The sequence below is a fragment of the Cajanus cajan genome, chromosome 4, assembly GCF_000230855.2.
Source record: "Cajanus cajan strain Asha chromosome 4, NIPB_CcT2T_4, whole genome shotgun sequence".
NCBI lineage: Eukaryota > Viridiplantae > Streptophyta > Magnoliopsida > Fabales > Fabaceae > Cajanus > Cajanus cajan.
In genome coordinates this window covers 5,268,922-5,293,491 of record NC_138520.1, presented here as the reverse complement: position 1 = coordinate 5,293,491, position 24,570 = coordinate 5,268,922, and the positions used below count along the sequence as shown (strand labels likewise).

At 29.1% G+C, this 24,570-nt stretch overlaps 2 protein-coding genes and 1 long non-coding RNA gene across 5 annotated transcripts; 2 read left to right on the top strand and 1 right to left on the bottom strand.

The window, feature by feature from the left end:
• The first annotated feature begins 1,592 nt into the window (after positions 1 to 1,592).
• On the top strand, positions 1,593 to 7,850 carry LOC109802392 (Phospholipid/glycerol acyltransferase family protein). 2 transcript variants are annotated; one of them, XM_020363747.3, is made up of 9 exons: positions 1,593 to 2,312; positions 3,208 to 3,324; positions 3,446 to 3,483; positions 3,686 to 3,750; positions 4,390 to 4,458; positions 5,198 to 5,331; positions 5,889 to 6,029; positions 7,127 to 7,190; positions 7,576 to 7,850. In XM_020363747.3, exons 1-9 carry the CDS (start codon positions 1,842 to 1,844, stop codon positions 7,593 to 7,595), a joined length of 1,119 nt encoding a protein of 372 aa, XP_020219336.1. In that variant the 5' UTR covers positions 1,593 to 1,841; the 3' UTR covers positions 7,596 to 7,850. The 2 variants fall into 2 exon arrangements, with proteins under 2 accessions (XP_020219336.1, XP_020219335.1); XM_020363746.3 differs by lacking the exon at positions 7,576 to 7,850 and having other exon boundaries at positions 7,127 to 7,490.
• Positions 7,851 to 9,833: 1,983 nt separating this feature from the next.
• JAC1 (J-domain protein required for chloroplast accumulation response 1) lies at positions 9,834 to 17,450 on the bottom strand. 2 transcript variants are annotated; one of them, XM_020364224.3, is made up of 9 exons: positions 16,869 to 17,450; positions 13,456 to 14,384; positions 13,014 to 13,330; positions 12,753 to 12,855; positions 12,121 to 12,188; positions 11,960 to 12,022; positions 11,802 to 11,879; positions 10,637 to 10,813; positions 9,834 to 10,094 (listed from the first exon to the last, which is right to left on the bottom strand). In XM_020364224.3, exons 1-9 carry the CDS (start codon positions 17,237 to 17,239, stop codon positions 10,056 to 10,058), a joined length of 2,145 nt encoding a protein of 714 aa, XP_020219813.2. In that variant the 5' UTR covers positions 17,240 to 17,450; the 3' UTR covers positions 9,834 to 10,055. The 2 variants fall into 2 exon arrangements, with proteins under 2 accessions (XP_020219813.2, XP_020219814.2); XM_020364225.3 differs by having other exon boundaries at positions 12,121 to 12,185; positions 16,869 to 17,448.
• Positions 17,197 to 18,919, top strand: LOC145957576 (uncharacterized). Its single transcript, XR_014433614.1, has 2 exons — positions 17,197 to 17,329; positions 18,671 to 18,919. It is a non-coding gene; the product is annotated as an uncharacterized LOC145957576 (long non-coding RNA).
• The last annotated feature ends 5,651 nt before the right edge of the window (positions 18,920 to 24,570 follow it).

Below are 24,570 nucleotides of genomic sequence, written 5' to 3'. Positions count from 1 at the left end.
GATATATATATATATATATATATATATATATATATATAATTTTATCTTTAAGAAATATAATAGTGAGAAAAAGATTAGTCTATATCTATAATATATAATGTATAACATTAATAAAAGGATATCTTGATTTGGTATCCACTATTATTATTTTTTTACTTCTTTACCCTTAAAATATTATTTAAATGTTATGTCTAAATTTGTAACTATACATAATGATTGTTATTTATTTTTACTTTTTTTTTAGTAACCACACATCACTTCTATGGAGAGACTTCACTATTTTTAATTTTTAAAGTACTTTTTAAAGTAAAATTTATAGAGACATTTAGTGTCTCAACTCCACTAATATATATTAAAGAGGTATAAATATATTTAAAATGTGAAATCAGAGAGAAATATCCTATTTATGTTATATATAAACATAAAAACATAAACATACATTATAGATATAGATAGATAATTTGTTTTTTTAAAATTACCTAATAGCAAGTGATTTGTATTTAAATCGTTAATTGTTTAGAATAAGGATCTAACTTTAAAGAATGTTTAAAAGAAAAAATACATCATAGTTGTTAATTATAAAATCAATAATTAAGATCTATGTTAAATGAAATTCATATAAAATAAAATCTAAAATTTATTATAATATCAACAAATAATTCTTTAATCAATAGTTATTATAACACTTAATTTTTTAAAATGAAATTCACCCACTTTAGAAGAGTTAAATCCTTAAAACAAGGATCTAACTCCTTCAAAATAAAGGAATTGCACTTAAAAAAATGAAGTGTAATAATAATTGTTATTTAACAAATCAACGATTGATATTATAATTAATTTTAGCTTTTATTTTGTAAGAATTTTATTTTATCAAAAATCTCAATAGTTGATTTTTTATAATTAATAATTGTAGGCACACTTTATCTTCTAAAATGTATCTCTCATTTTTAAAGAGTCACTCACAATAACTTTTTATATGTCATCTCAATAACTACTCACAACTATCTAATTTTCTATTTGTGTAATTATTAGAGGTATAAAATGTCATAATCCATCTAGTATATATTAATCCTTATATATTAAAAATAAATCTTAACTTCTTATTAAATTTAAACGTATTTCTTAAAGGAAATGATTTATAAGAATTTTCTTAACTTCTTATGAAATTTGATTTTTATTTATCAAAATTATTAATTAATTAAATATTAATATTTAAAAATTTATTAATAAATAAAAATATTTTTTTATAATACAAATTATTTATCATAAATTTAAAATATAATTTATATATTTATAAAATAATTATATATACTAATTTTAAATATAATTTATACATTTAAATATAATATTTATTTATATATAATTTATTACAAATTTTAATTATAGATAATAAACAATTTATGTATTACACACGTTAAAATATTAATAATATATAAATTTATATATTATAAAGGCGAGTTTATGAAGAGGATAAATATGTAATTATTCTTTGTCTTTAATTTTTTTTTTTTTTTTAGTATACCGAACATTATACCCTGTTGGATGTTAAAAAGATATAATTCATGAAAAAATATCACTAATCCGGTTTTTATTGAGTTATCATCATATTTTGTTTGAAAAAACAGCTCGCACAGTTGATGAAAAAAAAACCGCACCCAGCAAGGATGAAGATCGCGTGAGTAGTTTCCATCAGATCCGCATAAGCGAAAGGAGCATCGTGTTCCTTTATCTCTCTCTCTCTCTCTAAAACCCTAAATCCACCCAACGAAGGAAGGGAAACCAAACCCCAATGACTAATTAATTAATTAATTAATCTCAATCTCACTTTCCTCCGATCAACCATGGCCATGGAGTCCGAACTCAAAGACCTCAATTCCAAGCCCCCCAACGGCCACACCGTCACCGACCACCGTCCTCTGCTCAAGTCCGACTCCACCGTCTCCTCCTCCGCCGACACCATCGCCGAGATGGAGAAGAAGTTCGCCGCCTACGTCCGCCGCGACGTCTACGGCACCATGGGGCGCGGCGAGTTGCCGCCCAAGGAGAAGCTCCTTCTCGGTTTCGCTCTGGTTACTCTTCTCCCCATAAGAGTTGTTCTGGCCTTCACAGTCTTGCTCCTCTATTACTTAATTTGTAGGCTTTGCACTCTCTTCTCTTCGCCCAATCGCGACGAGGAGCAGGAAGATTACGCTCACATGAGTGGTTGGAGGAGAACCGTTATTGTTTCATGTGGACGCGCCCTCTCCAGAGTCATGCTCTTCGTTTTCGGCTTTTATTGGATTTCGGAGTCCAACTTCCCCTCTCAGTCTCAGGTCACTTTAATTGCCTTTTCTTATTCGCTTTCTCAGTTTCTCGTTACTCACTGTGTTCAATGCCATTATTAAGTGTTAACCAAAAGAGTAAGACCATTTAGTGTTTTTCTTTTTTGTTGGGGCTATAAGGGGGATAGCTATACCTTATAAGGACAAAACCTAGATGTAGTTACTTAGTTGCTTTCGTATTGATTTCCTATTAGAATTCTGCTATTCAAGTTTCATCTCAATAATTTGCAAAATAAATGTTCACATAGAAGGTCAGCAGGTTTTCCAGTTGGAACTTCAATTTTGATCAAAAGAACAACGCCTAAAGTATTTGAGGAAGTGTATCTTAAGTTTTGTTCTAAGTATAATTAATTATTCTTATGCTAACTCTATCTGTGGTATGTTTCTCGTTGTTTACTGAATTCTAAATGGCAAAATTTTTACTGGCGTGATGAAAGATGTATTGGTTTTGAAACGGCAAGGCTGTTGTACTTTGATGGATTCCAAAGCGATATTGCTGGGTATTTTCTTCCTATTTGTTTTTTGGGAAAAAAGAAGGGAGTATTGCATGTCGTTCAGTTTTGGATAGCAGCTTGTATAAATAGAATGTCATTAACTCACGAATTGTATTTCCCATTTCAGTTAGGGTTGTGTGAATTCTGTGTCGTTAGCACTGAAACAAGGATTTTGTTCCTTTTTTTTAAATGATTTCCGTACGTGGTTTGCTAGTATGCAGTATGCTGAATAAGAAGCATTCTTGAGAGGACTGTTGAGATGTATTTTAGCATTTATTAGATAACAAGTTTTCAGGCATCTTGTTTCATTATATTTCTCAATGAAAATTGTTATGTCTTGAAATTTGATTTTAGTTCTATCTCTTTTCTTTTGTCTACTTAAATTTGTGAAGGAAGACAAGGATCAACCTGAAGAGTTGGGGAGACCTGGAGTAATAATATCTAATCATGTGTCATACTTGGATATTTTGTATCACATGTCATCATCATTCCCAAGTTTTGTTGCCAAGGTTTGTGATGTGACAAACTTTTTTTTTTCCTTCTCCATGACTATGAATGTGTCCTTTTCATGTTTGTTACTGACATTTTTTTCCAAACATTTGATTCAAATCTTGGATTTCATCGATGAAGAGATCAGTGGCTAAACTTCCTCTTGTTGGTCTCATCAGGTATGTTGGCTTAAATGGATTTATACGGATTATTGCAAATTTAAATCTCATTGCTTTATTTGAGTTCTTTAAATCTTGAGGTGTTCTGTTTTTTATTATTTTCTCAAACCTATGTCATATGATTCAATGTGCATTAACTTTCCATTATAAAGTATTATTCAGAATCTAGTGCTTATATATTTTGGTATGTTTGTTGTGACAGCAAGTGCCTTGGTTGTGTATATGTTCAGCGGGAATCAAAGTCATCAGACTTCAAGGGTGTTTCAGGTGCATATATATTTTGGCGTATGAAAACTTTATAATAATTGTGAAATTGTGTGCAATTTAAATAAAAGTAAAAGAATGTGGATTTTTATTCTTCCTTGTGTGCCTAATGTGTTTCTTCTCTTCATATTTTTAAGGGTTTTGCTTTAGGTCTTTTGCATTTTGAAAATTTAAATTTTCTACACAATAGGTGTACCTCCTGATTGTTTAATTGTAACTTTGTAAGGCATAAATTAGATGATCTGTTATAAAACTATATCATCTGTTAAACAAGAGTGCTGAATCGTTGTTTGTAATTAATGAAGTTGACTTACTGTAGAAGTTTCATTTAGTCTGTTTTGGTGGCATCACATGTTTGATTAACATTCCAAACTCTAACATCGGACCAACATTAAGTAATATTCATTTTTCTCAATCTGAATTAATTTCATTTGTTGTGTTTGAATTTCCCTTCTGGCTTCTAAATATACTCATGGTATTTGTCACACTGTCTAGAGGTGCCCCAGCAATCGGCCAGTTATGCATATTCTTGTGTAATTGTTAGTCAAATTAAGATTTTCATGCCGTGTTTAATATAAATTATATTTTAAGTGTTAGAACTGATGGCTAGATTTTAATCTCATTCAATCTTTCTTCCTGCAGCTGTTGTCACTGATAGAATCCGAGAAGCTCATCAGAACAAATCTGCTCCATTAATGATGTTATTTCCAGGTTATTATCCTTTTTTTTTTTTTTTTATCTTGGGGGTGGAATCAAAATTCAAATATATTCTTTTAGTGAAATTCGGGTTTTGTTCTCAAATTGGATTTGCACTAATATATATGCCTTAGGTAGGGTTTGATACCCTGTTGTTCCCAATATATATAATAGATATGGTTACTTGGCAGTTATTTGAACTTTCAAAAAAAATTACCCATCCCCTCCTCTTTGTCTCTACTATGTTAAGAGAAAGGTGAATTTATTTTGTAATTTGTACGGATGATAATGTATAAAATGATTGATGTAGGTTTTTCTGCTTCTATTTGCAATTTGTATTTATTGTAAAATTAATTTGATGATCAAAGTTGCCACATTTCTTTACCTTTATCCAATTTATTAAATGAATACTGCATCCATGTTCTCATCCACGGGCTGTCTTTCTCTTAAAAGTCTCTCTTCAACATAATGATTCATTAGTTAAGTTCATTTCTTAGTGTTCTCACCTCTCATATTTTGTTGTCTTCAAATATCACTCTATAGTTCTTCATGTTTATTATTCTGCTGCTAGAATGTGAATGAATTGTTGCATATGATGGCACTAGCATTGGTCATACTGTAGTCAATAAAGTTTTATGGTTTTCTGTTTTACTTATTGTATCTATCATTTAATTATCAAGTAATTAAGAGTATTTAAGTTGTCCATGTGTATCAATGTCCTTGTAATCACTTAATGATATTGGGTATTCTACAGAAGGTACAACGACAAATGGAGAGTACCTCCTTCCATTCAAGACTGGTGGTTTTTTGGCAAAGGCACCAGTACATCCTGTGATTTTAAGATATCATTACCAGAGATTTAGTCCCGCTTGGGATTCCATATCTGGGGTGAGTACTTCAGTAGTAATAAAGTTTCATTTTTTTTTTTTTGCTGAATTCTGATTATAAAGGCTAATCTTTTAAGCTGATAGCTAAACTGCTCTATTCTGGCGACTATTATATTTTGAACCTAGAGTTGCACCTTAGGTGTGAATAATTGTTTCTTAAATGTTCTAAATTGAAGTTTGATTCCATGTCTGAAACTGTGAGAAAGCTAGTGGAACTATTACAATCACTTTCTTTATACTTGTCAGTTGGCTTTGTAGTTTCTATTTCTTTCTTTTGGGTGTAGAGTAGCTCAAGAACATTTGCTTTCCACCTGGTTAAAGTGTAAAAAGTTGTAGTTCGTTTTATGATGGAGACCAGCTTTTGTGCTTCAAAAGATGCTGTGCTAACCATCTAGGAAAAACAATTTGTTTCTGCTGTTAATCATTTTTATTTTATTTTAATGTTATCTTCGCATTTTCAACATAGATGTAAACAATTGGTAATTTAAATTGGAAAAATTGTCATTTTCCTTTGCAATTTTAGTTTTTATTTCGTAAAGTTTATATTGATCTTGACAGGTACGCCATGTGATATTTCTCCTCTGTCAGTTTGTGAATTATATGGAGGTGATTCGATTACCTGTTTATCATCCTTCACAGCAGGAGATGGATGATCCCAAACTATTTGCTAATAACGTTAGAAGGTTGATGGCTACTGAGGTATTTATACTGTTTTATCAGTGGGAAAGTTCAATGTTTCTCTACTGTTGGGTTAATTAAATAGTTAAGAAGGATATTCATATTCTATAGCCGGAGTTAGTTTTTAATCGTGAGTATAAATTGACACTGTTTAGTTACACTGCTCAATAATTCTTTAAACAACTTGTTTTTCGGGCAATCCATTCTCGAAAAGTTTGTTAGTTTATTCTGCATTTAAAATTTTGAGAAAAAGATAGTAAGATACATAAAGGATTAAATTGTTGGTATTTTCTTTTGTTTGAAAAGTATATTGTAAAATAATTAGATTGTAAGTTTTATCTTATTAATACTATAGAGTATAGAGTTTTATATTAGGTTGAAACTGATTTTTGGCCTGCCTTTGATAACTCTTCTTTTCAAAATAGAAACATTAACTTTCTGTGAGATTCATGCACTGATGTTTTGATAGCAACCCAATCCTGAGTGCCACCCCAGCCCAAGATGCTCGGCCCAAGAGAAACACAAGGAAGCCTAATTATCTAAACGACTTTGAATAGATAGTTAGATACTGTGAATCACATTTAGAGAATTATTTGGCTGCCCTCTTAGGTGTCATTGACAGTTGCTATTGCAGGAGTTTGTTAGAATTGTCGTCCACTATCATTGCTTTTGCGTTTGGCTAGTAGATTCCTTTTTTTTGTTGCCGACATTTGTGGAGAGCCAATGATTGGGAATTGTAATCCTTATAAATACCATCACAAATAATATGAAGTGGACTATTCAGACCATAATTCTTTTCTTAGTAGTAAAATAGGTTTGCATATCATTCTCGTTCTATCATGTTTTGTTCCACAATTTTATACAAATGATTAAATGGTAATTACGTATAATATTGATTTTATCCCTTTAATTTTCATTTTCATCTATCAAGGCAAAAAGGGTTATACTATTAAATCTTACATACTCATTTTCACTTTCAAGTGCGGTTAGGTGAATGTCAAAAGCTGCATCTAGTAATTTGCATTCTTTATTTTTATTGTATTCCTCCATGTTATACCATTTGTAGCAAAGGGAATTGATGTTTATCTTATTGTGTCTATTGTATGTTCTGTTTGCAGGGTAACTTGATACTTTCTGATATTGGGCTAGCTGAAAAACGAATATATCATGCCGCTCTCAATGGTAATAATAGCCTGCCTAGTGTTTTGCATCAGAAAGACGAATGATAATTTCATGGCCCCAGTCTCAAATGAAATGTAGTTCCAGTCGAGTTTTTATTTCAAACTTAGTATCTGCTTTTGAATGGACAGATTGAGTGAGGGGTGTTTATAATAGCTAAATAGTATACATTCACCTAACATTGTTTATGAAATGTATTTGTGTAATTTTCTTGTAAATAACGTGACCAATAATATGTTTTAATTGCTGGAGAACTCCATTGAGGCTCACAATTCAATATTAAAAACTGTTATCGTTCGTTCCCGTTTTGATTGTGATAAATGACCTGACTCACTTGAGAAAGGCCATGTAACATTAGATCTGAATCTTCTGTTTCGTTTTCCTGCAGGTTTGTTTTCCCAATGCTAATTCTACGGATTCGTGGTCTGTCTGTATATTCATTGTATGGTTCCATTATTTATCAGGAAAGAAAAGGAAATTAATATAGGAAATTCTGTGCAGAAACAAGTATCCGTATTTGAAAATGTATTTATCTGACCTTAGCATTAACGGATTTCTGACCAGAAGCTCAATGTATCTATATATTTTGGTCAACTTGTAGGATCAATAGGATCCTCTTCAATATAGGGTATTCTAAAATATAATTTCCGATTCTTGTTATTATTTGTTGTTTCTTGCAATAGGTAGAACGAGCTCGGGCCCCCTTTTTTATTTTATTTTTATTTTTTTGGCGAAGTTCTGATAAGGAACTAAGCCGCGAACAAACAGTTACAATCCTTTAAAGGGAAACACTCAACACCATCTAATAATAAATACCGACATCCACGGTGCAATTTTTTTAACAGCCATGAATTTAATTTAGACAAAGCTGCAATGTTTTTGCAGGGTTATGAAGAGCAACTCCAATGTAGTTCTTTATGCTGTCTTACAAATGAATTTTAGTATACTATTATAACAAATGAATTCTTTGAGCTTTTACTGAAGTTTCTTATGTAAGAAAACCCAAGTTGATAAACTATTTTTTTTTTCAAGATAAAATGAGGGTTCTTGTATAAATATAGGGATAAAATAAGTTGCCGAGTACTTTTAATAAGTTAAGAATTTAAGTTGGGTTTTATCATAGGAGATACTTACTGAGTACTCTTAAATCTTATGTAGCCATAAAAAACTAGCTAAAAGAAAATTAAGAATCCAAATTAAAAAGTGTATATACGTTAATTTATTTCGCAAGAATCTTCATTATAAAAATAATCGGTACAACATTTTTCTTTTTTGTTGAGTCTTGATATGTGAAAGTCCCATTATATTCTTCACTGTCATCTGTAGCATTTTTTGTGAATTGTAATGGTACTGGAATTATTTCGTTGTCCAAAACATTAAAATGTGAAACGTTATGATAACTAAGATAGGATGTGGTGAGTAAAAGTCGCAAGTGAGATCTACGCGTCGCCAATTACGATCCCCCTTTGAAGAGTTGAGCAGCAAACAAGATGTACCCATGACCGTTGATCCATCATTTCTAGAAGGAAAATGCTTTATCCTCCGAAAAGGAAGTCAAAATTTTATCTGAATTATTAAAAAAATTATTATTTTTTAATAAATTTATTATAAAATAATTATTTTATAATAAATTTATTAAAAGATAATAATTTTTTAATAATTCGGACAAAATTTTGGCTTCTTTTTAGTGGTTGTAGCAATGTTTTAAGAATATCTTTAGTAGAGTTGTTTATAAGCAACTCTCTTGTCATATCAGTATATTTTTTCTTATTTTTTAAGTACCAGAACTTGTATAAGAAATTTTAGTAAAATTTAAATAACTCAAATAGACTGATATTGACAAGAGCTGGAGATACTTTAAAAGAAATTGTATTGTTCAGATTCAGACCTCTCGTGGACCAAACAGGCCAAACAATTAAGACTATTCATGTCTTTGACACTCGAGTGTGAAAGTCTGTGTACTATCAGAGCTTTTTAGTTGATGTGTTTATTGACCTAGCCTCTAAGCAGTCAGGATTCAGCTACGGATTCTATGTCTCACGGCTAGAGCAGGTCTAGATCAGTTGCTGACTACTTCCAAATAACAGGCGAGATAAGGCGTTGAAATTTTCGAGATCGTACATGATAATAATTATAATGAGTTGCTTTATGAGATAATAGTTATAATAGCATAATTTGTTGAATTATTAATGATAATAAGTAACATGTTTTGATTTATGGGATCACGACTAAAAATAAAATATTCATGTCTAGGATACTAGATTAGTATATACATGTAAAGATTCAAACATAAAATTACACATTTTAAATACTTTGATTTTGGACAGTTGCTAGATTATTTTTAGTACATTTTTCATATTGAAATAAAAATAAGAATAGGAAGAAAAATCAAAATAAGTTTCTCTACAAGTTAAACTTCAAACTAAATTATACACATAAGTTAAAAATAAGATTTTAGAGAAAATAATGAAAGTTTTTACAAAATAATTTATACATAAATTAATTTTAATTTACAAAAAATTATTTTTTACTTCTTTCTTCCTATTTTACTCTCTTAACATATGGGGAAGTTTACTCAAACATATTAAGATTATCTGTATGTTTGTGCAGTAGATATATACAATATATATATATATATATACTATCTTGTGGAAAAAAAAAAAAACACTGGTGTATTCATACCATACAATAAAATTACATCTTTGCGTACCCAATCATTTACATTACCAATTTACCGTGAAATTAGCTACAGCTATATGAAGTAACACTTGCACTTCTGAAAAGAACAAGATCGAGTAAAAGTCTAAGGAGGGAAGCTTCCCACAAGGCACCAATAGTGCTTTTACTCAATAAATGATGTCGACAAAATTAGAGTGCACCGAGCATATTGAATTGAGTCCATGCCTCCTGTATTATAAAATATGGACATAGTAATTCAATTTTTGTAAAAATAAAATAAAATAATGATAAGGCATATTAATTATTTCATACATTTCAATAGCTTCCTAAGAATTGACCAGTATCTACATTTCAATACAGTTCAATCAATAAATCGTAAACCAGTGTCTTTACTGGCTCAATAAGCCGTCTGATTTTAAAAATATTGGTCATTACAATTCATGTTCAGGATCATGTTTGTTGCTTGTGAAATTATTAAGATGTCCTATTTCCTGAAGTTTTGTGCTATTCTCTCACCAACTGCTACTAGACTTGGTATATGAGAATTTTTTGGATAAAATAGAAATCAACCATCAAGCAAAAAGCTCAAATGAGTACTTCAGTGAATTCATACCAAAGAAAACGTACTTCAGTAAGTTAATAAAAAAAAAGGTTAAGACAAGAAATGCGGGCAACAAATTTTAAGGAAGATTCTAGTCATAGATCCTGAAAGAAATAGAATGATTGTAAATTGTTCTGTTATTATTCAGTTACCACAAAGATGTTGTTACCTGTAAAATATCAAAAACTTTTTCTGCAATATATTTTTTATCTGAAGAAGCTCCCTTTTGCTGCAACTTATCTGGATGCAGACAGAGTAAAGCTCTTTGATATGCTCTTTTCACGGCGTTCCCTTCAATTATATCAACAAGAGGCACAGGCTTCCATCCACACTCCGGCCAAAGTACCTTTATGCATGATGAATGCCATTTTAATAAGAGTTAACCATAGATGATCAATACCAACTAAAATTCATGTTTAATTGGTGTTCATTATGATTAAACACAGAATTTTATGGAAACTACAGCAGGAATGTTATCGCATAATTGAGATTTGAGAAACTCCTAGAGTGTACTTTGTCCGGACTGCCTTATACACACCATAATGATGGCCTCCCAACGACTTGGAACATCTCCTCAATTCAGAGTGTTTGTAGTGTATTTTACTACTAATAAATAACCGTACTTATTAACAACTTCTATTAGAGTGTAATCACATGATACAAGAAATTGTTTAAAAATAAATGATTCTTAAATAAACAACGTTGTTTAGAACACCAACCACTCTCACAAATCAAAAAATATTATTTATTATGTTTAATTATATTAATACTTAATTATAATAATTATATTAATTTTTAAGTTGTCAAAAGTGAAATGTAAATAAAAAAATTATAAAAGAGTGAGTTGCTTATAAAATTTCACCATTAAAACAAAATTTACAAAAATGCAATATGAATTATTTAAAAATGATGTAACATGATGAACCTCATTTAAAATAAAATAAGAACCTTAATAAATTACTTATGAAAACTAAAATCGAAGTTACTCTTCCATCATATACTATCAATACATAACAGCTACAGAACTATCCTATATAATTAGACACATAACTGCTAAATAACCATCCCACAGAATTAAGTACATTACTACTGCAAAATTGTCACGTGATCAGATTTTGCATCCTATGTTCCCTCTTAAGAATATACCATTCAAATAGGTGGATCATTAGACTCTCTAGTCCCATCGATGGACCTTAAAAGCACTAACCTGTAGCTATGATTTCAAGTCATAATTAAATGCTTTATTTTACGTGAAAAACTATAAGAAGAAATCAAATTTTCAATCAAGTGGGATAAGAATAGCAAAGAGTAAAGGACAATTTTATTTTTCTTACATATTGTAATGTCGATAGCAGGGAGCGTATGTTTCCTTCCTTCCCTTTAGACCATTGTCGTATCTTGTTGTCAATCATCTACATTATATACAATATACTCAATAATTTTGTTCTTCTATAACCTTGAAACAAACAAAAACTACTAAGTAATAAATTACTTGGATTTCTTGATTTTCTTGGTTTTGTAAGACCTCACCCTCATCTTCGTCTAATACTTGTATCTGCAAAACCCAATATAGGAGCTTATCAACATAAGCCGCAAAAAAGGCAAAAAGTTCATACTTATGAAAGGAACTTATTTAACTGAGTAATGGAATACCATGAAACTCCCATTGAAGGACTCGTCTTTATCTCCAATAACAGTAAATGATATATCAGGAATTGCTGCTAACAAAATCAATTCGTTCCATCACATAATATAATCATCAAGTATTCAGCCCAAATCATATATACAGAATTTAAAAGTTGATCAATGATCAGTGTAAGCGTAAAACCTTTTACACCATCAACAAATAAGTGCGTGCCACATTTGTATAATAATTAAGGTTTTTCACTTGCAATGAATAGCTTCAAATAATTGGCACCGTATTATTCATTGATCGTGTAAACTGTTTCCCTTGCAGTATATCAGGATGAAACCATCCACATCTTGGATGTATAGACTATACAGTAAAGAAACTTTTATCTTGAGAACCGATGTAACAGAATTAAGACGAAAACGTTATGGAAATAATAAAGACCACTTAAGAATTGCAAATAAAATGCTGCATACTGCTTGCTATGTAATTATATTTTCCTATTGTTAGATGCAGGCCACATAATCTCTATAAGTTTGCCATATTCTTGTCACCATTCTAAGAATAATGAAGAGCATATTCATAATACAATCACTTCCATAGTAAGTCAATTGTCAACTGAAGGAATATCGGGATTTGGATAACTAAGCAGTACCTTGCGCTGAGATATCATTTTGATGAGACAAATTATTAGCAGAGATGTTGGTGGTCTCCATGGCAGAGTTCTCCTTCTTGGATTGTTCAGGAACACTTTCCACCTGGGATAATAATTGAAAGAAATCTTAAACACCCCGACTGTTGTGAAATTAGAATTGTACACGAGATTTATCACTAAAGCATATTCAAACTATCCATGTCCTTTTAACAAAGTGAATTTTCTCTTCTAGCCATCTTCCTATGCTGTGACAACACTTACTTCATTATTTGTCTTTAAAGCATCTCTCTGCTTGTAAGTAGAACCCTGAGGTAGAGATTTGGAGTCAACTTTGGGTTTTGTTACAGCTTCTTGGTTGAAAATTCGAGCGAATTCTTTGACCTTCCCTTTAACTAGGCCTTTCCCCATATTCTCGCCTAATCTCAATGAACCCTGAGAAGTGGTATGTCCTACATCTCTCGAGAAAACTGTCTTTTCTTCTTGTTTCATTGGATTCACAGTAACATCAAAAACAGCAGACAACTTTTTGGTGCTTTTCATCCTGTTTTCGTCTCTCTCCCTAGTAATCATATCATTATCTGACACAGGAAATGAAGGACAGTATCACAGGCTTGTAAGTTGTAAGTAGTAATTTGTGTGTTTAAACATAGATACATATATATATAACAATGTAAAGAGAGAATCATGCTGTAGATGGCTTCACCTAGTTTCTTTTCACTTTCTTTGAACAGAAATTGTAATGGCTTAGACTCAAGCTTCTGCGTTTCCCTTGCTGCCTCAGTTTTTCCAGAATGATTACTTGATTCTACTTCCACATCTTTAGTATCAGTTTGAGGGATACTCGATGTACCTGATTGAGCTTTGGCAGAAACTACTTGTTCTACAATCTGGTTTGAATCTGCTCGATTTTCAGTGGCTTCACCTAGTTTCTTTTCACTTTCTTTGAACAGAAATTGTAATGGCTTAGACTCAAGCTTCTGCGTTTCCCTTGCTGCCTCAGTTTTTCCAGAATGATTACTTGATTCTACTTCCACATCTTTAGTATCAGTTTGAGGGATACTCGATGTACCTGATTGAGCTTTGGCAGAAACTACTTGTTCTACAATCTGGTTTGAATCTGCTCGATTTTCAGTGGCTGTGGAAGTAGTTGACACATCTTGTTTTCTATTACTCATTAAAGAGGAATCATTGTACACTACAGGATTTTGTGTGGTAGTCTCACCGACCCTCCATTCCTTAGCGCTTGAGCATCTCTCAAGTTTAACCTTATCCTTAGTCCTTGAGGTTCTCTCTGTCCTAAGAGGCATCATCATTGGCACCCCTTTACTTGCCCATTTATATATTGAGAAATGGAACTGGCTATTACTGGTATTAGGGGAAACATCACCAATAGATATGTCTTGTTTCATAATGCTTCCTTTGTCTGCTTTATCAGATGTGCTCGAGTTCGAAAATTCTTGTGATAGAAGACTTTGTCGGTAAGGTTTTAACTCATTTTTCAACTCCTTACGATGGGGTGAAAATCTGGATAGATGGGAATCTGAAAGGCCATATCCATTTGAAGCATCGCTGGTGTTGTTGGGGGAACCAAATGTTGGAAGGTCCACTCCATTTGTCAATTTGGCAGGAAGGCTGGTCATTAGAAAATCGTAGGAGTAAGCAAATTGAAGATGAACACCAACAAATCATTAATGAATTGCTTTGAAACAAGAAATTAAATCATGAATTTCCCAACTCACTGCTTAATAGATAGTACAACCATTAATCCTAATTATAAGAAATATAATATAAATCATTATGATGAAGAAAGGTAATTAAATGATTATTTTTAATTAATTTTACTATAAGTTCAAATTTTACTCCAAATATATATGTTGCTTTAAGTGAATATTAAATTTAATTTTAATTATAAGTAAATGCATAAAAAATAGAGTTAATAATAAATAAAAAGTATAAAAAAAATTTAATACTAAATATCTTTAAAACTATTGATTGTTATTTATAATTAGGATAAAGATTCAATTTATTACTTATAATTAAAATAAAAAATAATATAAAATAAGAAGTTATATATATTGTTGATGTTCAAACAAAGTCTTATATTATTGGATTATGAGGAGAAATAAATGTTTATAAAATACAAATAATTTTCATTGGTATAAAACCTTTTGGAAAATGACCAAAAGTAAAATCATGAAGATTTAGGTCCAAAGTGGACAATATCATATTAATGTGGAGACTTGTGTGTGAACTCTCAAATACCTAACATTGGTATCAGAGTCAATGATCGGCCAGGTGACCAGCTCAGAGTCTTGGATAAGTATTTGGCAATGGGAGGCAGTGGATCCAAGTGTGAGATCTCTTGTGTCGAAAGTCTTCTTGACTCGGACAAATATTTGATAATGAGAGACACCGAATCCAAGTGTGAGATCTTTTGTGTCAAAAATTTTTCTAGCGATGTGGTGGTCAGGTGAGGTGTCCTAATGTGAGCTAATCACATTGCAAATATTTAGAACTGATAGGTGTGACTAAAGTTTTAAACGTCACCATTAAATACTCGTAGATGAAAGGAAATTTTCATTGAAGGGAGGTTAAGTCATGGTCTTTTGTTTGAGGGGAGATTTGTTAGGGTTCAAAAGAAGTCTCACATTATTGGATCATGAAAAAAAATAAAAGTTTATAAAATACACATAGTCTTCATTAGTATGCGGCCTTTTGGAAGATAACCAAAAATAAAATAATGAGAATTTAAATTCAAAGTGGACAATATCATCCTAATGTGGAGACATGTATGTGTGTGCACCCTCGATAGCCGACACACACACATATATAAGAAAAAGATCAAATTACTCCAAGATTAGCTCTTAATAAAGTTACTCCACTTAATAATTCACGGTATATACTAAATTTCAACGATCCAACTGTTAAATTAAAAATTCTTAACATATAGATCAAATTTATAATTTTTTAAGAAATTTGAAAACGATATGCTATTTCGTTATATGAATTCAAATTAACATATAAAATACTTTTATGAGTATTTGTCAATTTAAATTAATGAAATAAAATATTAAATAATTCTTAAATTTTTGAAAATTTGTAAATATATTAAAAAAATTTAATTTAACGGTTGAATTATTGAAATTTAATATATATAATAAATTATTGAGTGAAGTAACTTTATTAAGAGTTATTCTTATAATAATCTTTCTAATATATATATATATATATATATATATATATATATTTAAAACATTAAATATATTTCCTTTTTTATGTATTTTTTTTTACAAAGTCCTTCAATCAACGAACATATTTATCAACTTTTCCCCTGTTTTAAATGTTTATATTTAGTTTTTAAACACTAAATGAGCATTTTATTTCTGGTTTAGGTTATCACTTTCAATCCCAATTGGTGGATGCCCATCTGTAGATGCGCATACGAATTACGAATTGTATGTTTCATAATAAAAATTTATATATAATCTAAACATTTATGAGTTAATTTTATGAAAAGTTTTGGGAATTCTGAAGTGTTACTGTCTCAAAAAAAAATTTCTTACATATTCCTTTCTCCTTTCAAATTTTTGAAAATTCTTTTAATTTAATTTTAATACAATGTTAGTGGAAAAAATCCTTCACTATCACTCAATTAAAAATCATCTTAGACAGGATAAAAAATCACCTTAAATATAAATTATAATCATTAACATATTATTATAGATGATAATTTTTTTACAGCAACAATTAGATAATAGAATAAAAGTATTTATATTATCGGTTTTTAAAATTTAAATTTACATATCTCCAAATTCCCATGTGATTATTGGCCTTTTTATTAATAATTTTCACAACTAATTGCATTGGAATCCGACTATTTCTTCTGTCATCAAAGAGACCCATGGGTGAATAAAAAGTTCATGGGTTCTAATAAAATTAAAAATTAAATTTTGTATTCATAATAAAAATTAAACTTATATTTTTAAATAAATAACACAAGTATTGTATCATTGCAACAATCTTTTTTTTTTTTTTAAAAAAAAAAGGTATTAAATTACTTAAAGTAAGTGGTAACATTTATTTAATATATTAGTTAATGAGTTGGATAAGAAAAACCTGAAGGGTAGCGGGAGAGAGGGAAGTGAATGAGGCGCAGAGGGCAGAGGGCTGGAGACTCGGGAGAGAGCGAAATTGTTGTTTGGCGTGGAACACACACTTGCTGACTCCTCACCTCCGAATATGTCATCGAAGAAGTCGTCATTACGCCTCCGATTCCCACTCTCCTCCCCAAACACCCTCTCCGGAGGCCACCTACACCAACCTCTTTCCCCTTCGTTCATCGATGACCGCCGCGGAGGCCCTCCAAACACGTCCTTGAAATCCACCTCCAACATCGAATTGCTCGACGACGACCTCCCAATCAACGACTCACTCTCTCTGTACCCTAAAACAATGCTCTCTCGTTCAGAAGAAGGAAACCTCTCCATTGGAAGCTAATAGTAATAGCAGTTGCGAAGCCACATGTTATGTATGAATGTCCATTGGCTGCCAAATTTCCAACGGATAAACCAAAAGTGGTGAGTGATGGCGATAACCCACGCGCTCCACTCCATGTTTTCGATTTCGCTTTTATTTTGTGTGATGCTAATTAAATACTCTCTACTCTATAATCACACCACACCTTCTCATTGCTCTCTAATTTTGTCTTTCTCTCTCCATATTCCAATCTTTTGCCTAACTTCAAACCAAACACACATATATTATTACTTTACTTTCATCCGAATCTTCATTCATTTAAAATTAATCACATAAATTAAATATATATTTAATAAATTTAAATTTAAATTTAAATTAAAAAAAAATCATCTCAATACTACTCCACTTTCTTATAAAATTCATTATGCAATTTTAATTTTTATATTTGAATTAATATTGTCCTCCTATTACCGTTATTATTTTCAATTTTAGAATATACTTTTTAATTTCTTTTATTGATTTAAACATCAAACTTAATTCTTTTAGATTTATTTATATGAAAATCATGAAATTTAAAAGATTATAAACATAAAAAAATTACATAAGAAATAATCCGGTTATCATAAAAAAATATTAAAATTTTCAACTTTAAATTGCTTGTTGGACACGCTTTTCAAATATTTTTCAATATATTTATGACTTTTTTTATTTTAACATTAGTTAAATTTCATAATTTTCATATAATGAAATTAATGGAACAAATTTCAAATATTGAAATTATTAAAAAAAATTAAAAATTATATTCTAAAGTTAAAAATAATCATTATTTAAAAAACTAAAATATCAATCCAAATTTGAAAGTTAAAGATTAAAGAATATTTTTAAAAAATAAAAGAAAGGAAATTATATATATATTTTTTATTTTATAGAATTATATAGTGTGAAAATTAAACTAATAAGTAATAAAAGACTTAAATATTTTTTTAATTTCTATAAAATGCACTAGTTTTGATTTTGGTTTCCGTAAAATTTTTGTTTTTTATCATTATAAAACTTGTAAACATTAATTTTACTTTTTGTAAAATATGGAGATAAAAAACAATTAGGAGAAAAATAAAAAATTTGAAAAATTTCTGAATACTAAAAACATATTTATGTGATAATTAAAATTGAAATAAATCAAACATGGAATATGCTGAAGCGTTGTAAGTGGTCCCCTTCTTGGTTGGGGGGCGTTGAGCAATCGGAAAGGAAACGACACGAATATATAGAGGCAGAGGCTTGGGTCTTTTTCTGCAACCATTTGGCGCTTTTCTTTAACTTGTTTCCGCATTGCCTTTACAAATTGTAAATTCAGAGGACCTATCTGAACAGTATCACTTTTTTTTTTCTTTTTTCTTTTTTTTTTAATGCATAACCATCACGATATGTTAATGTTTCAGAAGGACTAAAAGTTGCACTGCATAAATGTTATGCATCTTCATTCATCAGCAGCAGCAGCAGTTGAGCAAGGTGTTTGCTTCCTCATCTCTCTGCTTATTGCATATGATATGTTCATTTACCATCTGTTCTGACCAAAGTTATAAGTGTTTTTATATTTTTTTAATTAAAATTAAAAAGTTTTTTTTAATACAGGAATTTTCAAAAACATTTATTATTCTATTCAAACAAATTTTTAGATTCATTAGTCATAATTTTAATATATTTTATAAATTTGACATTCTATTTTGGGTTACAAACGTGTGTGTATAAGCGTAAATAACATTAGCTAATAATTTTAAAAATTTTATTCGGTAGTGTCATTTACATTTTACATTAATATTTTTTTGTTTGTTTAATTATATACTGCATTTTTCTGACAGACTATTGTTTAATTTTTAAAAATTAGAGATCAAATTTGTAATAAGAAAAATAGAATAAAGTTGCAAATTCGTAAAATTATAAAAATTAAAAATAAAATTAACCCTTAAATTATTATTTTAATTTTGTTTGGAAATAATTTATGTAAGAGTACTTATGTTTTTCTTGTAAATTATTATTATTTTTATTTATTTTTTACCCAACTAAATAAAGGAAAATAATATTATTTTTTTCTTTTTGTTTTATTAAACAATTGTAAAATCATCTTTTTTTCTTTTCAATTTTTTTTCCTTCTAGTTTCTTTGCTTTCGTTTTCTTTTACGTTTCACGTATTGTTCGATATGTTTAAAAGGTTTTTAAATATTCGAGAATCAAAATTAAAAATAATTTATAAATATTTTTTCTTAATTTATCAAAATGTAGGTAAAATTATGAAAATCTAACAAATATTAAAGCGACAAATTTATCAATGCCACCAACTTACTATCAAATGATAGTTCCACTGAGCTCAGAAATTGAAGCTAAGTTATAAACGCTCGATCTTTATGGTAACTAAGCGTTTTTTTTAAGAGAAAAAATAAATACTAAAAACATCATATGATCCGTACCATTAATTATAATAATACGTCAAATAATACATCCGTACCAATAATTATAACTATACATCAAATAATACATCCGTACCGACAATTATAACATCGCAGGAAAGAGCTTCTAAAAACACGGCAACCCATTCGAGATATATAAAAATTATGGTAACTTAATTTATTTTAATCGTTAGATTTATAAAAATAAATTAGATTATGACACATGTATAAAATATATTTTAACTTAAATGTACACGTGTCACAATCTAATCTATTATTACAAATCTAACAATTTAAATGTGTTAAGTCACCGAATGCATAGCCCCAGCTTAATATTCAACAAGAATTTTGAGTTTATTTTCCAATGTTTTTACCATAGAGAAATATTTATCTATATGTCACATAACAACTGCCAAATCCAAATGCATAATGACATGGAGACCAATAGTAAAAATAAATCCAATGAAATACAACAAAATGCATACTTGGCAGAATCTAATGTAATCACGCTTGTATACACACGCTTGTATACACGCATGCAAGAACATGGTACAAGTACAAGAGAAACCAATCAAAACCGTATAACTAAAATAATAGTTAAAATACATAAAATTGTTTATTTTACTTTTGTTTAACTTAAAAATATAACATTAAATTTTATTTTGACTTACTAAAAGTTTGATATAGAGTAAATAGAGAAAAAGAAAGAACATAATATAATCATATAAAAGTAAAAAATATGATGTTATGTAAGAAAAAAATTGTATAAACATATAAATACTTTTCCTCTTTATTGAGGAGAAGTAAGGTAATCCTAGAAAAGTTATAAATAAAAAAATATGGTGTTATTTAAAAAATTGTAGATATTAAAATATTTTATCCCTCAAATGAGGAGATTAGCGTCCATCTTAAATTGGTGGAGACACACTTATGGTTTATATATATATATATATATATATATATATATATATATATATAAAAGGGGAGATTAATTTATTTCAAGAGTAAAACTATTTAAATTTATCTTGTTTAATAATTCATATTTTAGATTAAATTTTAATAATTTAAATAATTGAAATTAAAAATAAAATTTTTAATGCATAGAACAAGTTTGTAAATTTTTAAAAAATTTGAAAATCATTTGATACTTCGTTTCATTAATTTAAATTAATGTATAAAATAATTTTATGATTATCTGTCAATTTGAATTAATAAAACGAAGTATTAAATTATTTTCAAATTTTTTAAAAAATTTATAAACTTGATTTATACATTAAGAACTTTTTAATTCAACGATTGGATAATTGAATTTTAATGTAAAATATGGGTTATTGAGTGAATTAAGTTTAGACAAACTTACTCTTACAATTAGAGGATCCCTCCTCATATATATATATATGAGTTAATCATCCATACACTGCCAGTGTAAAGTTTTTTACACTAGCAACCAATCATATCTTTTAAAGTTGCTTATTTTATTACACTATTAAAAGATATGATTGGTTGCCAGTGTAAAAAAACTTTACACAGACAGTGCATAGGTGATTAACTATATATATATATATATATATATATATATATATATATATATATATATATATATATATGATAACTCTTAGTAAAATTACTCTACTTAATAACTCATTATGTATATTGAATTTCAACGATCTAACCGTTAAATTAAAAGTTCTTAATGCATAGATCAAGTCTACAAATTTTTTTAAAAATTGAAAATCATATGATACTTATTTCATAATTGAAGTTGATAGATTATCATAAAAATATTTTAAACGTATATTTGAATCTATATAATAAAATATCATATAAACCCAAAACCCTAAACATTTTAAAAATGTGTTGATTTAATTTATGTATTAAGAACTTTAAATTCAACGATTTGATCGTTGAAATTTAATGTAGAACATGAATTATTAAATGGAGTGAGTCTAGGTAGACTTACTCATGAAGTAAACGGATCTCTCTTTATTACATGGAAGAGCATGGACCAAAGGTCCAACCACTAGAGCTATGATAAGGAAATTACATGAAGATTTGATTGCTTCAGAGCTTGGTGGGCCTAATGGACTTGGTGAGCCTAGGGTACTCTTCACATGGGCTTTACAATGACCACCATTATTATTGTTTCCAATATATAGTATAGGCTTTACATTTTTTGTCTTGTATTTTGGACAACCTAGATTAGGATTTTGGGGTCATAGGCTTAGTGGGCCTATGTTTGGGCCTTATGAGCATTGGGTATTTTGATACTCAATATTAGGCTCATTTTGTTCCTTTTATTATTTTGTATTGTTCATATTTGTTTGGCCATTGTATTTAGGCCATTAGAGTAGGAATATTGGAGGAATACTAGAATAGATAAGTGAGGCTAAATCTAGGTTTCATTTAGTAGTCATTTAAGATGAATTTGGGGTCACATGTTTTGAGTCAAGTGTGGCTGAACATGTGCACGCCCAAATCCATCCTAAATGCTTCCTAAATGACATTTAGATGCATGAAGGGCCTAAGATCACGATCATGCACATGGTGGCCAAGAATTTGAATTTCAAATTCCATTTGAAATTCAAATTCTTGGCGCTAATTGTGTAGCTTGTGATTGGCGCCACTTTTGCTTGCCTCCAGTCCTATATATAGTTCACTCCTTCACATTTGTAATCACTTTTGCCATTTAAGAAATCTGAATATACATTTTAGCCATTTTCTCTCCAAAAGTCACCGAGTTTCTTTGCTTAGCTTTAGGAATCCTAGATCTTATAAGACTAGCCGTGAGCACTCCTTTGTGCTTCTAGCTTGAGTGCTTCCATCTAAGTTTAGATCCACTCTAAACTTGTCTTCATAGCTGATCATCATTCCAGATTCACACTAAAGGAAGAAGATTGTGTTGAAAGAGTAAACAAAGGGAAGAAAAATTATCATTTCACCTCCTTAACTCCATCACACACACCAAATATTATACCATTAATAAATTTTTGTATAATACAACTTTAATCGATCCAATCATTGAATTATGTATTATACAAAAAAGTTAATTAATTAACTGTGAAATTTGATATACATGATATTGAATATAATATCACATGACTTAACAGTAAATTGATTAAATTTTTATTATACAAAAATTTCTTAAAGGTATAAAATTTGGTGTAAGTATTTTTTAGACTTACATTTACTGTTAACGGATCTTGACTCTCTCTATATAATAATAATAATGATAATAATAATAAGTTTATTTGATATTTCTAAATAAATTAATTATAAAATTATATTTAATATTAAAATAATATTATATAAATATAGTAATATGAAAAATGATTTTATTTACTATTTAAATAAATTTATTTATAAAAAAATTAACTTCTACTACATTTTCCTCATATTTTTATCAAATTATTATTATTTTTACTTTATTTCTTACCTACTTTTTTTTACCCTTTTTCTCTTTATTTCTTTCTTATTTACTAAACAAAATATTAATATGAATTTATCATAATAATTAACTTGTTTAAGTTTAGTAGAAGAAAAATTTAATACAGGCCTTTATACACTTTTACTTACCACAAATTTAAAAGCTTTGATATATGATTAATTTAAATATTTTTATACAAGTTAATTAAATAAACCTATTAAAATCAATACTTTTTACACCCTAATAATAAACGTGAACCAACTCTACATAGAATTATATTATATTAAAACAAATAATTTACTAGTTTAAAATTTATGTGGCTTTTTAGTCATTCTCCTTTTGGCTTAAAAGATGAACCAACATACAACCCTCTATCTAGTTCTGAATTTGTCTTCCTGGGATTTTATTAAAGTTAATTGTGACGGTGCAGTGTGGTAGAGAGAGTTCATGTGGATGAGTGATTCGAAACTCTGAAGGTAGATTCATTGTTGCTTTTACTAGAAGGATGGGTAGTTGCTCAGTTATCCAATCAGAATTATGGGCCATTTTGTAGGGGCTTCAACTTATTATGGATTGTCAACTAGGCATGCAAGTCATACTTGAATCAAACTCTTTGGAAGCAATTAATCTGTTGAAAGCCGGATGTGTTAGAAATCATCCTTATGTTGATATAATTCAAAAGATTCGTCAGTCATACAATATTTTTTCGAGTTTTTCAATTTTGCATGTTTTTAGAGAAGCCAATTCAGTGGCTGATATACTAGCCAATCATAGAATTGTGTTAGGGGAGACTTTTATTATTTATGACTCTCCCTCTGTTTTCTCTTCTCCTTATTAGCTACTGATCTAGCAAGGGTAGTTTGAGTTTTTTTTTTTTTTTTTGGTTTCTAAGCTCCCTGTTACACAAAAAAAAAAATTTTAAACCTATATTTAAACCGAATCAAATGATGTTTGGATACTACCCCAAATTGATATTGATACTGATTATTGGTCGGTTGTTTAAATTTGAATAAGAAAATTGTATATAAAAAATGGTTTAAAAAACATTTTTTTTAAAATTAGATAGAAAGTGTTTCTAAAAAAAAGTTTAAATAAAACATTAAAAAACTTATTTTATTAAAGCGAATTTTTTAAATGGACCTTATAACTCCAATAATCATGTTCTTACTTCTTTGCAAACCATTTCTTGAACAAGTTTAAACTCCCAAGTAACATTACATAGATTTTTGCAATTAAAATCCCAAAGATCGATCTAGTGATAAAGTCAGATAAAGATGCGAGAATTTAAACTCGAACTTCATTATCGATATTGTAATTTTTTTTTACTGTAAAAAAAATTGCTTGCATAATTTGAGTTGTGTAAAGTAAAATATAAAAATTTATTTATAACATATTTGACATTAAAGTTCATAATATATTTTAATTTAAAATAATAAATCCATTTTACCTTTTAACTTTCAGATGTAATATA

Excerpts from the sequence above, each read along its gene's own strand:
- LOC109802392 (XM_020363746.3), top strand. The coding sequence starts at position 1,842 with ATGGCCATGGAGTCCGAACTCAAAGACCTCAATTCCAAGCCCCCCAAC. Across the intron at positions 3,325-3,445 it reads TCCCAAGTTTTGTTGCCAAG|AGATCAGTGGCTAAACTTCC; the intron begins GTTTGTGATGTG and ends TCATCGATGAAG. Across the intron at positions 4,459-5,197 it reads ATTAATGATGTTATTTCCAG|AAGGTACAACGACAAATGGA; the intron begins GTTATTATCCTT and ends GGTATTCTACAG.
- JAC1 (XM_020364224.3), bottom strand. The coding sequence starts at position 17,239 with ATGGAGAGGTTTCCTTCTTCTGAACGAGAGAGCATTGTTTTAGGGTAC. Across the intron at positions 14,385-16,868 it reads TCTCTCCCGCTACCCTTCAG|CCTTCCTGCCAAATTGACAA; the intron begins GTTTTTCTTATC and ends TCTAATGACCAG. Across the intron at positions 10,095-10,636 it reads AAGTTTTTGATATTTTACAG|GAGGCATGGACTCAATTCAA; the intron begins GTAACAACATCT and ends TTTATAATACAG.